We start from the raw sequence: 16,931 nt of genomic DNA, 5'->3' as shown, positions 1-16,931 counted from the left end.
ACATTAATAAATCAGATCCTCACAGCGCAGTTTTCTCGCCTCAATCTATCTCGGGAGAGAGAGAGAGAGAGGGTTTTTACAAGAATGTCACAAGATTTAACCAGATGGGATCATCTCAAAGCAATTTATACTTTTTTTTCTTCATCATCATCTTACAGAGAGTAACAATTTATTGCTCTTCTTATAAAGAACGTCACAAACTTTAACCAACAGCAAATTATTATTCTTCATGCAAAGAATGTCACAAGGTTTAGCCACATGGATCATCACAAAGAAATTTCTTCTTCTTCTTGCAAATATGACAAGAAAGAAAGATATATTAACGTCTTTTAAGAGGCCAAAATGACCTATAAGACCAAACAAGAGATTACAGCTTAAGTGTTGTCTCGTCTTTGAGAACAAAAAATCAAAATAAAATAAATATTACTCAGCAAATATAAAGGTAAATAAGATAAAAAGAGACAGAAAGATGATAGCATACAGCAAATCAAAATAAATTAAATATTACTCAGTAAATATAAAGGTAAATAAGATAAAAAGAGACAGAAAGATGATAACATAAGAGAAAAATAGGGGATTTGAATGAAACCTGAGCAAGATGAAGAAAATAGAGTAATAATGCCGGTAATTTCTGTGAAGGTTTTTCAAACTTATTTCCTCTTATATAAAGGAACTACGACTGAGTGGAAGATGCCAGTGGATTTCAAGACTGTAATTTGCCCTCTGTAGAATCATTAAAACATGTTTAAAACGTGGAGAGAATAAAGCAAAAGTGGAATTAAGATAATAGAAAAAAAAAAAAAAGATGAAAATATGTGTGATATATACGTTTATGTAAAACCAACCCAAAACCCTAAAATGCACACAACATGTGCGCCTGTTTTGTTTTCTAGCCCGCTGTGTTTCTTTTCTTTTCTTTTCTTTTCTTTACTTAGAACCCAGAAATACAAAGAAATGAACTTTCCCTAAATGCATAGAATCTATGTCTCATTACTTTCATTTCCCTCCGTTTCTTTTGCTTTTCTTCTCTCTTTTTTGTTCCCCCCCCACCCCTAAAACCCTAAGATAACTCTCTCTAGCTTTGGCCTAGATCTGTTTTTAAGAGGGAATCTTAATTCTCTCTCTTATTTGGAAAACCCTAATTTCTCCTCTTATTGGAAAATCCTTGATTTTCTCTCTCATTGGAAAGCCCTAACCTAAATTGCAGTTGTTGGGAAACACGAATTTCTTATGTATGCTCAATTCTACATGAGCTCCTAACATATCAGATACGCAGAAACGGAATGAGAAAGAATGGATAAACATGAAACCAGACATGGGCATCTTTACCTTCATTCTTTCTGTTACAAATCAACCAGATACCATGCATAGCATACAAATTACACTTCGTTCCTTCTTCCTTCTTCTTCCTCTTCTGCCTGCAGCTTTTGTGCTCTGCAAATATGTATATCAATCATTCCATTCCATTCAAGGAAATATTGGAGCATATGGTGATCTCTCTCTCTCTCTCTCTCTCTCTCTCTCTCTCTCTCCCCTCCCACCACGTGGATGATTCCTATTGGTTGCCTACCGGATTGTGCCATGTGGACAAATCCCATTCGTTGCGTGTGCCATGTGGATGGTTCCCATTCATTGGGGTGTCGGACCGTGCCATGTGGCCTAAACCCATTTGCCGAGTGCCTGATCATGCCACATGGACGATTCCCATTCGTTGGGTATCGTACCACGTGGACAAATTCCTTGCAACTACATGATCTCTTATTGATTCAAGCATGGAGCCATGTTCACGTGTGTCCATCTCTTGAGCCCGAACAGAGAATATGAATCAAGGGAAACGTTGGATTCATTCATTCATATCTTCGTCTCATTTCGCTTTGCAGAACAATCATTCCTCCATGTTTCCACGATGTCGCATAATTAAAACACTTTGCACACATTAAAATGGTTTGCCAACGTGTCGATCTACTAACTCGTCCATCATAACAAAAAAAAAAAGAAACAGGACCAAATAACTCGTGAATGGAAGTTTTCCAAATCGAAATCCCCACATGGGGCTACTACCTACCATCTAAAAAAGCAATTTGCATTATGTGTGTTGAGTCATCTGTCATTTTGTTATTGGTACATTAGGCACAATGGTGACTGAGAGGCATGCCACTGTAATAAAGTCTGATATTGAATGACATAATGTGATCATTGACACTTATCATCAATGTCATAACAAGAATATGAGTGCACACGATACCTTTTTGGGGCCTCATTAAAGTTTTTAAAGGTACACTAGAATGTTGACCTACGAATACACGAGTCTATATGCACACATTACCGCAAATGGGAGTGTGACACTAGTGCTAGATTATATGAGCAACATCGTCTTTGTACACAGACACATGTTTATAACGTGTGGGAGTCTCGATCTATGACAGATGAGCGACATTTTCTTTGTGTTGATTTAGGGGCATAAAGGACATGCAATCTTTAAGGAACGCAAGATATTCACCAATGGATCTTTCAAAGCATCTATAGATGTGAGTACTCTACAAATAAATTACAACTGATGTAGTCTTTAAGGAGTATATAACGATATTCTTTGTTAGATTTGTCAACACGTATATGTGAATGCTCTACCATTATTAATACAATTGAGTCATAATATTGTGTACGCTGAATAAAGCTTCGTGACCTAAAGAGAGAAACTTGAGGAAATTTTTTGGGGAATATGTTTCGAATAACAATGATTGTATTAGCTTGATGATGGCATTGAATGCATTCTCATATGTTGCAAAATGGAGTTATTCATGCCCTACTCCCTAGTATGGTCATGTGTGTATTGCCATTTGTTTGATAAGATTAATGGGATTACGTTTTAAATGGTATTACCGAATACATTTATATTGGTTGAACCACTACATATTTAAGTTCACATAATACAACAATGCGGCCATACATGCATGTTTCCTCATTATTTATATATTTAACATGACATTGTATATGCATGCCTTGTGTAATCCAACGTATGCCGCTAGCTCATATTTTGATGTGCTTCATGCATGCCATTTACATGCATAAGATTGTCCCTATTGCACGCTTTGTGCACGTGCCTTATGAGCCCTTGAAATGAACTCCATGTGTTTGTATTTGTTACCATTTTTAAATTATTTGATTTGAAGTGTATTGACCAAGATCGGTGACTTGGGTTGGTCGGAGGAATTGACAATGACTACTTGCACCAAATCATCTAGAATCAACAATACATTCAAGAAGATAATATATCATGGTTCATCCTTCACTTTGCCGACATCTCCCTTGTAGTTGATTTTGAATACCATGTCATTTTCTATGGGCAAAAAGCATTGCAAACATGTATAATCGCAATGCATTATTTCCTTAACAAAATGATTTGATGTTGACATTATAAAATAGGGTTGGTTGTACGAATCTCAATTATGCCTACCTCTGACACGTTGTCATAGTACAAATAAACCACTCTTATAATTGATGCTCTTTTTCCTGAACACGAAAAAAGCTTATAACCCACATACATACATTTCAACATTTGGATTGAAAAGCTAACAAAGACACAATATGAAATGAATGCATTTAACCGATCATGAAGCTCAACACCAATATATGGTTTAATTATTCCTCATACTAGAAATACACAATATATGGTAGATTCACTATTCATCTTTGCTTCCCAAACAATTTGTCTTACTTTTAGCATCCCCATATCATACTTTTCGTCACTTGTACATAGGTGACCCTAATATGTAGACCCAACATTGTTTTTGTAGTAAGTAATGTGCAGATTCATGTTTGTTTCCATTCCTTTGTATGGAAGAAATGATGTTTATGAAGAATCAAACCAATTAGATTAGATTAAAATATTTTTAGTGTCCATAGAGAGGCCAGTATTGACCCATGTAGGGACCTGAGTACACATTCTCTTGACACGTGTCTCCGTCCTTTGAAGCACAATTTTTTGATGTGTGAATTAGGCATACACATATGAGCTCAACCTTCAAGCCTTTTTGTTTAGTGTGACACTCAAGTCACCACCACCCCCTCTTGATGTCATTGTAGACTTCACGAATTGCACATATATGCGGAGCATGTAAAAAACAAGTGATACTCATCCTCGACTAGCCCTTCCTCGTGTGTGTACCTTGCAAACCTTTATATTTGATAGAATTTGATGCCATAATGCAACTTCAATACCTAACTTGTGTGATTGACTACAAGGGAGTGTTAGCGTTCCACAAGAGTTAATACTCATGTTAGTCATTAGAATAGGTTGAATACGACCAATAGGCCTTCTTGCCTTATATTGAATTCAACATTCGTGGTTGAAAATTGCAATGTAATATTCTAATTTTGTCATTTAACTAGAGCATTCTCACTTCTTCCTCGATGGTTCAATTGCTCTTCCTCAATAACTTTTGTGATGTATCGACTCCTTCTCGTAAGGCCCTATTCATCACTTATTCCACTCCATCAATGCATAAACCAATGAGTATAGGTGATAGTGGACAACATTGGTTAACCCCCCATGCTAGTTAAAAAATATTATGAAAATCCATTCTCAATTTTTAGTTGGCATCTAATTTGCTCATAAAATCATGCAATAATAGCTCGATACTCTAACTGCATGCTAATTTCCACCATTCTATTCCAAAACAAACTTAATGGTATTGTATCAAATGTTTGTTTAAAATCAACAAAACAAACAATCGAGTGTTTTCCATGTAGTTAACTTTCTTCCATAATTACTCTTAATATAACCAAACGATCCACAATGGAGTGTTTGGGTCTAAAACATGTTTGCGCTAATGCTCGTTTGTTCATACTTTTAGCCCATGCGTTCACCTTTTGCTCCATGATAATGCTATACAAAGAGCAATAGTTGGGTTCACCATGATTATGCAATTATTTGATACTTAATTCTTATATCCTGCATTGAGATTTTGGCCTAATTCAATTCATGCATAGAGAATCATTTGACAACCTTGTTTAATAGTTTGATCTATAGTAGTTACTATCCAATGACAAGTATCTGGCATTGTCCATTTTAAGATCTCAATCGTAATGAGAGTTGCATAAGAAACATTGCTATTAGACATTTGTTTATTCCTGTATTGACATATGTATTTAATAGCAATGCATATATATCAAGAGGTGTTTCAATGCTCTCAACCCTAGGAGCCACTCCATCGTACATATAGCCTTTGTACATATTCTAGCATTTGTTCATTTGTAATTTCACTTTTCATATATTCCTTCTTAGCATTGAGTTGTCTTCGTGTTGATTTTGGGTTGGAGCTTAATTATTTTTCCTTTATTGCATTTTGAAGTATTGCCTTTCATTTCTCCTCAATACCTTTCTATATTAGTGTCGTGCCATGGCTCTTTCACTTTCCCCCTTTGCAAACTTATATATTGTTTGATATACATATTGCATTCCGTATCAACCTAATATTTACAAGGGGTAACTATATCTTTTATGTCCACAAACACATATTCGAAAGTATTAATATCCTACTTGAAGGATCAGATCTTCCAAATGTTTCTAATTTTCTTTAACATCATTACCTATAGAGAGATTTGACAAATGGATCTCAACTTCTTTTGCCAATATCCAAAGCTTTTTGTGACAAGGTCGAATGATGTATCAACTTTCCTATGTCACTCTACTACATTTGTTGATTGAATATGAGAGTGTAAGGTCCAACTGCAAGGGCTTATAGTTTGACTAAAGGGTAGAGGACCAATCTTAAATACATTCACCATGGATAGATCACGTTGATATGGCTTCATTAGTATACAATATACCACACACCCTCGATTGAGGATGGTAAACATGTGAATGAATACATATGTATCTCAAAGGCAAACATTTATACCATTCAAGACAATCAAGTTTCTATAGTCAAGCATATGTATAGGAATTCATCGATTATCCATAACAATCCAATCTTTTGAGTAACATAATAAACAAGGATCCACAACAATTTCTTCCAATATCTTCCAATATCTTCATATTTTGGTATTCTCCAACTATAGCATTAAAATCTCCTGTAATCAATATTTTACCAAGCTTTCTAAAAAACAACTAAAGTATATCTTGACATAAGTCTGTGAAAGGATGATCGTGTTCCATCCCAAATCTACGCATTTATAAGGAATGCAACATGCGACTATGTTGCAATTCTCTTTGCCCAAATTACTAATTTCTATCCATAGGCATCGCCGATAATCATCATACTTACATTAAATTTATATGCTTAAAAATCTAAGTGAAGAAAGGAGGGAAATGGAACTGATGGGACGAATGGCTTCTCACATGGTATTAGATCTTATGACAGGGGCATTGGCTAACAAAGCAGACACATGTGGTGGACATTGGGGGAGGGCATTCTTTGTAATTTCTAAAAATACATATATGCAAAGGTCTAATTATGTAAATATGTTTTAATTTTGTTATTCTTTTTGACTCCTATGTTTCTTTCTCCCCTGTCTCTGCCTCTGTTTTCCTCTGTTCCTTCTCTTCTGTGCAGGTCTTCTTCCCAAGGGAGAGAAAAGCTATGGCCATGAACATTCAAAGTAAGCATAACAAAAATTATCTTTTACATGTTTATCTCTCTCTCTCTCTCTCTCACACACACACACACACACACACACACACACACGTATGCACTCACATTTCTACCAAGTTTTACTTGTTGGTCACAGAAGCTCCTACCTAACCCCCCACTAATATATTCATTTTTTCTTCTGTGTGGATGAAACAAAACAAAACGAAACAAAAAAAACATGGATTTTATGGCATACTTGGGGGATATTATTTGTCTGATTTTCGACAATGGAAAACTGCAGTGTAAGTGGATACTAAAACCTATCTTTTTCTTGTTCCTTCTTTTTTATGCATGAATATGGCATATTTTTTTCCTCGATGATTTTGTGTGTTTTCCATAGAAATCCGTTGCATCCTCTTGATGACATCTGTGTCTTATTATTAAATTTTGTTAACTTTCTCACGAGTTCTACAGTTTGTTACAAGATTTATTGATTTTCTCATCAGACTTCATCTATTCTTATGTATTGTTTTGCCTTGTCGTTGTTGTGTATGTATACAGGCTTGCTGGACTAGCTTTCCTGTTCTCCGTTGGTGTTCTTATACAAATTTTGGTAAGTGTGTTCAAAATTGACATGATCTCGAGATCCATTCAATATCTTCTCCTGCTTGTCATTTAGAAAACATAATCATGTTGTATGAAATGGGTGAGATGAGGTGAAGTAGAATATGAATCTCTTAAGATGACTAACATGCACGCATTTGATAAAAGGAAATTGGAGTACAGAACTCCTGGAGAGAAACAAATTTATTAAAACACAAAGCGTAGAAACCATATATTAATAAATATAACGAAAGCCTATTTGTTGACCAGAAACCCTTTTGTTTGTTCTTGTGAGTTGTTCCATCGAAATGGTTTTCAAATGCCACAATTTCCATATATGTCCACGTATAAGCATGGAAATATGTATATTCGGGAAATCTATGGGATATAAATGCTATCAATGTGTTCTCTTGGACCAAAAGCAAGAGATGAGATGGTCTATAAGTGAATAATATGTTTGATACTGTTGAGAACATTCAACATTTGGAACATCACATGTACAAAATTTCACAAGAGATGGTAATATCAAACGAGTAGCAGCAGCAACAGAAGAAGAAGAAAACAAGGAGGATAAGGAGAATTTATAATACCACTTCCCCCTGTATGATGTATCACAAGGATATGGACAATAGACCAAGCAAAAGTCTGAAAGAAGAGAGTATATAGTTGGGATGCAACTTTCTGGAACACATTTTACATTGTATGATTGACCCTTTCTGTGACTTCCTGCATGTGGGAGCTCTACTCAGATATGCAGTATATGAATGGGTAATGAGCTGAGTTAGATGCCACATAACTCTATCCAAGGTTATTGCTAGTATCTTTGAGTAGAAAAGGTGGTTTTCTTTCTCTGTCTATCCTTCTCAATTGACCGGGTAGCAAATCATACCCGGGGCAGTGGAGCTGGAGGTTTGAGTGGACATGTCAGGTACACCTTAATCCAATTCATAATTTGGTTTATACGGGTTTGCATAATTTTGGTTTCTGATTCACATTCATGCATACATCTCCGTGCCGAAGATGAATTGCATGTAAATGGTTTTAATTGTGAATCCTGGAATTACAAAATCTATAATCTTCCACAGCACCAATCAAGTGGCATGCTCTTTTCACTCTAGTGGATAATGTCACGATGATTTATTCCTATGTTTATCTAGGTGTCATGTATGCAAGGATTTCCAACATTTCTCTTGGTTAGAGATGACATTGCTTCATGATGGTAGCAAAAGAAGAGTTCCATATAATCTGTCAAGCTCAGTTTGCCATAACCCCTATGATAATGGAGATATTGTTCCAGACAGTGGGATTCATACAAAGAGTTCTGAACAATTTCCATATTGGTACTTCCACTCGCAAGCCACGCATGGACATAGACAAGAAACCTGTAATCATTATGTCACGAATGATCAATAACAAGTCTTGAGTTCAACATGATATTATTTGAACTAAGTTGACCACACCCCTACGATAGTTGAGGCACTGTTCCAGACAATGGGTGTCATATGTAAATGCTAGGAATCTCCCTCCGCTAGATTTTGGGGGGAACGTGACCAACATCAGCTTGGGCATGGCGCATATTCCAAATAGTGGGTAGTCTGCACCAAAGTCACCATAAAACATGAAACGCCTGAAACAGTTAAGCTCCCTCACCTTAGTAAAATGCGAGCTCTGAAGTGTTTTTTCTACTTTATTAGAAGTTACAGTTACAATTTTAGGCTTAACAAAATGTACCAGGTACTTCAGATTGAATGTTTGTGGGTGGGTTTTTTAAAAACCATCAGGTAAGCTGATTTTCTGATTTTTGTTTTCTTAACTTTGATATATCTATCCTTTTCTGTTTTCTGTGAGGAAGATGTGTGTGACTTGTTTACCACTGATAAATTTTTCATTTTCATGAAATGTTCATATGTAATTTAAAACGTAGAAACTTTCTGAAATTTTTAATATTAAATTGCTATATATCTATAACTCTGATGTTACCATCTGACTCATTTCGGGGTAAGAACATTTCGGCAGTGATGCTGGCTTGCACTGCACCCAAAACATGACATAGATATTTGACCTCCACGTGCAACCCATTTTGAAGCAAGTTTCATGCCAAAATGCTCGAACCTGATAACCATGCTTCACAGCTGCTCCCCACCATCTCCACTGATGCATGATATTCTATACCCTATCTTCTGCAACGATGCACATCATGTATACACACCACCCCTTTTGTATAGCATCGTAGAGGACCCATATAAACCAACTAGCATCCTCATCTTTTCTTTCACATTTAGATTTGAGAATTGGTTTCTTTTTCACATACAAATTTGTTCTTTTCTTGGATATTAAGAGGACATTGATGCTTGTATTGGTGATCTTGCATAGGACAACTTTGTCTTCTAGTACATGTTAACATATATTTATCTCTCCTTTGTTCCTGTCTTCTCTCCAACTATTGCCTTTGAATTCAGCCAGGTTTTGCAGGAACTTCTCAATGATAATGAGATTGTGAGAATCATTAGAATGATCATAGTTGAATGGGATGGATCTTGGTGAGGGAATGAGACAGGGTGTGGCATATAAAAAACGGAAAAAATTAAATATATATATCTCCCCCCAAACACACACAAGAACTTTGACGTCTATCAGACGTAAATATATATTTCTCTCTCCTTTGTTCCTATCCTCTCTCCAGCTACTGTTTTTGAATTCAGCATAATAAGGAAGGATCGTTCCAGTGATAATGCGAGATTGCAAGCATCATTAGAATGATCAGTCATATGGGAATGGGCCTTGGTCAGGGAATGAGACACAGGGAGTCATCTAGAACATGGCACACACACATATAACCCCAAGTTTTCCTCTATATCCTAAATCCCTAACTTTTCATTATTTCTACAAATGTTCCTGGTTGACTCCCCAAAGAGAACCAAATAGTTGCTCAAATAGCACATGTAATTGTTTGAGACTGAGTTGACAAACCCGTAACATAAAATTTTGAGCCTAGAGTTGATGGCATTGTTGAAATAGCTCATACGATTGTTAGTGACAGGCTTGAGTAACACCCCACAACATAAATTTATGAAGCCTAGGTTTGATGGCTCGATCAATTACTCTTCTTTGCCAGACATGGACTCACTATTCTTTTTCCATAATGTATTCTCATAATTTACCATCAGTAGAAAGCTTGATACATATGTGTATTTTTGGTTGATACTAAGCACAAATTTCTCATGCACAGGCATGTGCAATTTACAGCAATTGGTGGCCTCTATTAACTGGTAAAGCTCCCAATGAAACCCATTTCGAAAGTGATTTACTGTATCATTTTACAATCCATGTGTAAAAAAGTATGAAATGTTTATGTGATGCAGTTCTCATGTATATCATGGTACCTATGCCTTGCTTATTTTTTGGGGGTGGATCAGTCGATGCTATGAGCTCTGGTGATGGTGGAGAGTAAGCACTAACTTTCAAGATAAATATGTTAAAAAAAAAGTCAGTTATTGATAGGTTACGGCTAGATAAAAATTTCCATTGCTTTGGTTATCAGCTGGGCAGATGCGGCGAAGTTTTTAACAGGATTTTCTGGAGTTGGAAGTATTGCGATTCCTGCAATCTTACATCATGCTGGTCTAATCAAAACTGGAGCAATGTATATGGAGTTTGTTTCTTTCTCTATTCTATTGTTTACGGTACTTTTGTTCAACAGGGTCAGTAGAGATGATGAATTCTAACAAAATAAAATAAGAAATATATTTATCCAGGGAATTCAATCTTGTATAATTGAATCACTGAGAACACAAATCAAAGCAGAATTTCTATCATTCTTTGGGCGGTTGAGGAGTCAATATGCTGATGTAAAGTTCATTGTATAGTTAAATCAAATCCAGTGTGCTTTCACTGCTGTGGGTTTATAGAAGCAACTGTTTATAGAAGTGAATCAAATTTATTGAGTCAAACTTTGTCTTATTCTTGATTGCCTTCATGATAACTTGTTCTGCTTTTTTGCCTGTCAATATTTATGACAATCTCCATTACTTATTTTTGATTGATGAGGATGAAAGATGTCTATCAATATTATATCTTTTCAGAATTCGTAAATTGTGCTCCTTATATTTGAAAAATAGGCCATCTTCAATCTCAAAACTGAAAAATGAGCTTCTACAAATGGTTTCAACTCAAGAGGATGCATTTGGGCTAAAAGGGAAATGCATTTGTTGCATTAATTTGTATATATGTATGTATGCATATATATACCATCATGAATAAGTGATGGTGATGAATGGACATAAATAATTCAAAATATATTTGTATTTTTATTGCCTGAGGTTGTTTTTTTTGTTTTGTTGGGATTGTTCATGCTACCCATATATCATGGCTTATGGCTTATTTCCTCCATCAGAGCAAAATAAGTGCTTTTAGCTAGGAAGAATGAATCATTCATTCAAAGTAAGGTAAAGATTCTTCCAAGGATACAACCATGAGCTACAAATGACCCGTGCTCCCCCTTTTAGATTTTAATATATTGTCATCCTCTTTTTCTCTCATATCTACAAAATTCAATGAAGCAAACAATAAGGAGTGATAATCGTGATGTGCATTTACCCATACATGTAAAGGATATCTAGTCATTTGGAGACATGGATTGATGCATGCCATGTCCATTTAACCAGCAAAATTCTGTGTGACGAGGTGGGACATTTCATTAGAAGCATTGGCTTCCTATGTATAATCACTTGCCTTGTACTTTTTGGACATGTGGCAATTGTGGAAAGTTTTAAGAAGCCAAAGGTTCTTTTCCCCCAAATCTGTACAAGATATGTTTGTTGTTTGTCATGTGGCCCATCATTATGCTACATGTCCTTATTAGTAACATAAGGGAAATAAAGAAAGATACATACAAATCACTTTATTCAAGATTTGCTTTGCAATGCATGCGCACGCAATACCAGTGTAGAAAATACAAGGGCTGCCATTCATGATAATTAAAATAAGCATCGAGAAGTATAAAAGTGTTCCAAACAATTTACACATAAGATTGCTTGTAAGTAGAGGCCAGAAATGAGTTATTTTGTGTTTCTCCCGGATAATCATCAATAGGTTGCAACGCCGCCTCTTCGATGAACACACTTTTCTTTTCTTGAATGAAGCTTGGGCAATGTTTGTCAAGTTTGGTTAAAAAGAAGAAGCATTGATATGGAATGTATAGATGTGGTGTAGGCCTAAGAAAAACCTTTTTCGGCCGGCATTCCAAATTCCAATGGACTCGGACGAGTCCGAGGGGAATACCTTGGTTAGTCTAGTCCTCCCCTGGTAACCTTGTGCTTGTGGGGGCTCATCAAAGTAAAAAAGCTCATTGGAATTTACCTGCACCCCCCCCTAAAACCCCAATTAAAGCTCTAATCATCACTTAAATTTCTGCATTAATCGATGACGCAGATTCCATGCTTTGTAATCCAAATATCACAATCCTAACCTCTCTAACCCAACATTGTAATACCCTAGAACCCCTTCGTTAATCTGGAGCTGATGAAGCGTTGAATGATGACATGATGAAGTTATGACATGATGGATGATGAATTGATGACACGATGGATGATAAAATTATGGATAATGAAGATGAATTGATGAAATGAAGAATGGTCCAAAGTAATGCCTCAGAGGATGCTTCCACAATCATCTCTGGATGGATGTGGACTCGTTTTAGAGAGCTGCAGGAAGAAGAGAGGCCTATTATGTGCCCTTTCTCTTCAAGCCTACATGAGGGGAAGGGGTCTTGGAACCCATAGATCATTGGGTGGACAAGTGGTTTCTTTGCTCGTAGATATGGGTCTCATGCCTAATGCTCTATTTGTGTTTGATTCATTGCCATATAAGAATGAAGAATCCTGGAATTCACTCATTTCAGGTCTTGTTAGGCTTGGTCAGCCACATCCTGCCCTCAAAATGTATCATCATATGCTGAAGAATGATTCAATCCACCCTAATGCTCCTACATTTTCAGCTTTGCTAAAGGCTTGTGGAAAGCTAAAAGACATGGCAAAAGGCTTGGCGATACATCGGCATATTTCCAGAATAGTTGATATAAGAAGGGATGCTTTTGTTGCAAACAGTTTGGTTGATATGTATGCAAAATGTGGATTGCTGGCCGAGGCGAGGAGAGTCTTCAATGAGATTCCGGTGCAGGATCTGGTCTCATGGACCACAATGATCGGTGGATATTCTGAAAATGGACATGAAGAAGAAGCTCTATTCTGTTTTGAACGAATGCAAAAGGAGGGCATTATCCCCAATGCAATTACATTTGTTTTCGCCTTGAAAGCATGTGGGAGCATAGGATGTCCCTATAAGGCTCTGGAAATAGAAGCCAAGGTCGAGAAACAGGGGTTGTTGAGAGAACATGTACTAGTTGGAAATGCTTTGATCGATTCATTTTCGAAATGTGGATGGTTGAGAAAAGCATACGAGGTCTTAGATAAGATTTCTTATAGGAATGTCGTTTCATGGACATCACTATTAGGAGGATATGTAGAGCATGGTTATGCTGAGCAAGCGTTAAGATGTTTTGAACATATGAAAGCTGAAGGTATATCTCTGGATGCGGCTTCATTTGTTTGTATCTTGAGAGCATGTGGAATGTCAGGATCAATAACAAAAGGAAAGGAAGTTCATGCTGAGATTGATAGATATGGGTTGCTAGATGCAAACATTTTGGTTGCAAACACATTAATCGATATGTATGCAAAATGTGGTTTACTTGAAAAAGCACAAGAAGCCTTCGATAAGCTTCCTATTCGAAATGTGGTATCATGGAACACATTAACAGCTGGTTATGCCACACATGGACAAGTTGAACAAGCACTCGGTTGCTTTAGAGATATGAAACTCGATGGAATTTATCCCGATGATGCCACATATGTGTGCATGATGAAGGCTTGTGGAAGGACAAGAATAACAGGTAACATTATCAGAGAAATACATGCTGAGATTGCAAGGAGAGAGTTGCCAGAAAAAAATCTTCTGGTTGCAAACACTTTGATCAGTGCTTATGCGAGACATGGCTCCCTTTCTCGAGCTAAGGAAACTCTCAAAAAGCTTCTGGTTCGAGATGTATTCTCATGGACATCACTAATGACTGGCTGTATTGAACATGGGCATGGTGAAGCAGCATTAGAGTGTTTTCGACAAATGCAAGAAGAATGTATATCGCCTGATACCACTTCATTCGTGTGTTGTTTAAAAGCTTGCGGCATGATTCCAGCTATTACCATTGGCGAAGAACTACATCGGAAGATAGAAAAGTGTGGCATATCAGCAAGTAAAGACCTAGCTCTTGGCAATAGCTTACTCCATATGTATGCTAAATGTGGCATGCTTGAGAAAGCAAAACAAGTGTTCGACGAGCTCAAGAGCCGAAACATAGTTTCATGGAATGCCTTAATCACTGGTTATATTGAGAATAGGTACCATGAAAAGGCCATGGAGTGTTATGATAAAATGAAAGCTGAGGGTATTTTGTCCCCAAATTCTATCACACTTGTTTCCGTATTGAAGGTTTGTGATGATGCCGGAGCCATTGATAAGGTTGTCGAAATACATGGTGAGATTGAATCACAAGAACTGTTGGAAAAAGATCTTATCGTTGGGAATGTATTGCTAAAAATCTATGCCAAGTGGGGGTTGCTAGCTAAGGCACAACAAGTGTTCGAGAAACTTCATGGAAGAAACATTATATCATGGACCACACTTATCATGGGATATGATAAACATGGGCATGGAGAGCGAGCACTAGGGTGCTTTGAACAAATCCGGTCAGTGGGAATGCCTCTGAATGCCATCACATATATCTGCAGTTTGAAAGCTTGTAGAAACATTGGAGCTACAAACAAAGGCCAAGACATACATTCAGAGATTGAAAGGCATGGTTTGTTAGGAGAAGATCTAGTTGGAAACACTTTGGTCGACATGTATGCGAAATTCGGTTATCTCAAGAAAGCACGAGAAGTATTCTATGAGCTTCCAGTAAGAGATGTGGTCTCATGGACTTCACTTATGTCTGGATATACAAGGTTTGGGAAATTTGAAGTGGTGTTCGGATTATTTGACACTATGCTAGGTGAAGGTCTAAAGCCTGATGCTGTGACATTTATTGTTCTTCTGACTGCATGTGATCGAGCAAACCTATCGAATAAGTGCGAACATTACTTCAATGCTATGGAAAAAGACTATGGTATTGCACCTATGCCACTACACCACAATTGTGTGATCAGTCTCTTGGCCCGTGTGGGAAGACTCAACAAGGCCCTAGGAATCATTGAGAATATGTCCTTTAAACCCGATGTTGCTGCTTGGCGTAGTATATTGGGTGCTTCTGGAAGGTGTGGGAATGTGACATTGGGAAAGAGAGCCTTCATTGAAAGCATATTGAGCGGGGGGGTGAAAGAAAGTTTAGTTTTCACCTAAGTACTCTTAATTGCTTGTGTGTGTATGCAAAATGTTAACTAAAACATGGGAAGATGCAAGCAATACAATGTAAATGTAAAATGTTTGTTCCCTGCCTTGCTCATGGAATATACAAACAATATCATGTAAAATGTTTGTGGAACCTTGTAACGATATGGAAAATCATATTAGATTAAAGCTAAAAACCAGGAATGCAAACACGCGACTAATTATATGCTTTGTTTAAATGTTTTATACACTTAATGGAATTTGTCAAAACCTCATCTTGTTTGACGGAGGACATGTAAAATTGCCAAGATGATGATGTGTAGGTAGTAGTAATTCATCCGAATGCCAATACAATCATCCATGTGTAAAACCTTTGAAGAGTTTCACCATGTCCTATATAGCATATCTTTTAAAGTTTTCAAGGCTTTTAGGACCAGTGAATCTAATTCGTTCCTAACGATTATGTAGTAGCTTGGTTGAAATGAGGTGAAATTTTAGGACTTGCCAAAGAGTTATTAAATATAAATAAAATGATAAATTGCATATCCAATGTCAGGATGGCCGAGCGGTCTAAGGCGCCAGACTCAAGTTCTGGTTCTCGTGAGAGAGCGTGGGTTCAAATCCCACTTCTGACATTTTCAAGAATGGCAATGCCAACTAATCCTTTGATTTTTGCCTTCTCTACTAACTAAGTATATGCTTATGGAATTTAGTCCCACTTCCTTCAATTTGATGATACATAGAAGTGTACACAATGCTAAATAATCCTTTGATTTTGCCTCTTGTAAGTATATGCTTATGGAATTAAATCCCACATCCCTCAAATTGATGATTCATAGAAGTGTACACAACCTCTTGAAAATGTCCGGAGTGGGATTTGAACCCACGCTCTCTCACGAGAACCAGAACTTGAGTCTGGCGCCTTAGACCGCTCGGCCATCCTGACATTTATTATTGTTTTTAATAGCATCACTAACATGAGCATTATCAAAATGTTGAATGATATTGGTAAATGTTCTCGATTTGATTCGCCTAGTCTTGGTGATGCGAATCGAACACTACCCTGGTCCCTTAGTACAACTCAGCTTATTTAATCTAAGATTGTGTTTAGTTTCCTCATTTGTGCAAACCCACTTCCTAATTAGAAGTATAATTACAAAATTAAGCTTCTAATTCCTCGTCTTAAACATTCAAAAACTAGAAGCATACTAAGGAAATGAAGCTTCACAATTGACCGAGTAAGTAAGACATGGCCACTTTCCAATTACAAAGCGATCAATCGATAGATAACAAAAAAGAAGAAGAAGAAAACTC

The 16,931-nt window shown here is 36.8% G+C and overlaps 3 protein-coding genes and 2 non-coding genes across 8 annotated transcripts in view; 4 read left to right on the top strand and 1 right to left on the bottom strand.

The window, feature by feature from the left end:
* Positions 1-62: 62 nt before the first annotated feature.
* Positions 63-16,931, top strand: part of LOC147852667 (GCN5-related N-acetyltransferase 8-like) — a 100,625-nt gene continuing 83,756 nt past the window's right edge. The window contains exon 1 of the mRNA XM_087332743.1: positions 63-72. The gene's annotated coding sequence lies outside the window, so the exon portion shown is untranslated. The remainder of the gene's footprint in view (positions 73-16,931) is intronic.
* On the top strand, positions 6,496-11,066 carry LOC147852684 (vacuolar protein sorting-associated protein 55 homolog). Of its 4 annotated transcripts, none has more exons than XM_087333289.1 (5): positions 6,506-6,600; positions 7,134-7,185; positions 10,405-10,444; positions 10,538-10,622; positions 10,717-11,066. In XM_087333289.1, the coding sequence occupies exons 4-5, from the start codon at positions 10,543-10,545 to the stop codon at positions 10,898-10,900; spliced, it is 264 nt and encodes an 87-aa protein (XP_087189415.1). In that variant the 5' UTR covers positions 6,506-6,600; positions 7,134-7,185; positions 10,405-10,444; positions 10,538-10,542; the 3' UTR covers positions 10,901-11,066. The 4 variants fall into 4 exon arrangements, with proteins under 4 accessions (XP_087189416.1, XP_087189415.1, XP_087189414.1 ...); XM_087333288.1 differs by lacking the exon at positions 6,506-6,600 and adding an exon at positions 6,765-6,874; XM_087333290.1 differs by lacking the exon at positions 7,134-7,185 and having other exon boundaries at positions 6,496-6,600; positions 10,422-10,444.
* On the top strand, positions 12,657-15,735 carry LOC147852683 (pentatricopeptide repeat-containing protein At3g09040, mitochondrial-like). The gene has a single exon (XM_087333713.1). The coding sequence runs from the start codon at positions 12,819-12,821 to the stop codon at positions 15,627-15,629; it is 2,811 nt and encodes a 936-aa protein (XP_087189839.1). The 5' UTR covers positions 12,657-12,818; the 3' UTR covers positions 15,630-15,735.
* TRNAL-CAA (transfer RNA leucine (anticodon CAA)) lies at positions 16,169-16,252 on the top strand. Its single transcript has one exon. It is a non-coding gene; the product is annotated as a tRNA-Leu (tRNA).
* On the bottom strand, positions 16,480-16,563 carry TRNAL-CAA (transfer RNA leucine (anticodon CAA)). The gene has a single exon. It is a non-coding gene; the product is annotated as a tRNA-Leu (tRNA).

Source organism: Azolla caroliniana, unplaced genomic scaffold (genome assembly GCF_043228905.1).
Source record: "Azolla caroliniana isolate FFs.n. ecotype wild unplaced genomic scaffold, voAzoCaro1.0.p SCAF_17, whole genome shotgun sequence".
NCBI classification, from domain to species: domain Eukaryota; kingdom Viridiplantae; phylum Streptophyta; class Polypodiopsida; order Salviniales; family Salviniaceae; genus Azolla; species Azolla caroliniana.
This window is presented reverse-complemented; position numbering and strand designations above follow the sequence as displayed.

What these genes read in the sequence shown, in the direction of transcription:
- LOC147852684 (XM_087333288.1), top strand. Translation starts at nt 6,780, where the DNA reads ATGAAACAAAACAAAACGAAACAAAAAAAACATGGATTTTATGGCATA. An exon ending in CGACAATGGAAAACTGCAGT is followed by an intron (nt 6,875 to 7,133) that starts GTAAGTGGATAC and finishes GTATGTATACAG; the next exon opens with GCTTGCTGGACTAGCTTTCC. An exon ending in TTGGTGGCCTCTATTAACTG is followed by an intron (nt 10,445 to 10,537) that starts GTAAAGCTCCCA and finishes TATGTGATGCAG; the next exon opens with TTCTCATGTATATCATGGTA.
- LOC147852683 (XM_087333713.1), top strand. Translation starts at nt 12,819, where the DNA reads ATGCCTCAGAGGATGCTTCCACAATCATCTCTGGATGGATGTGGACTC.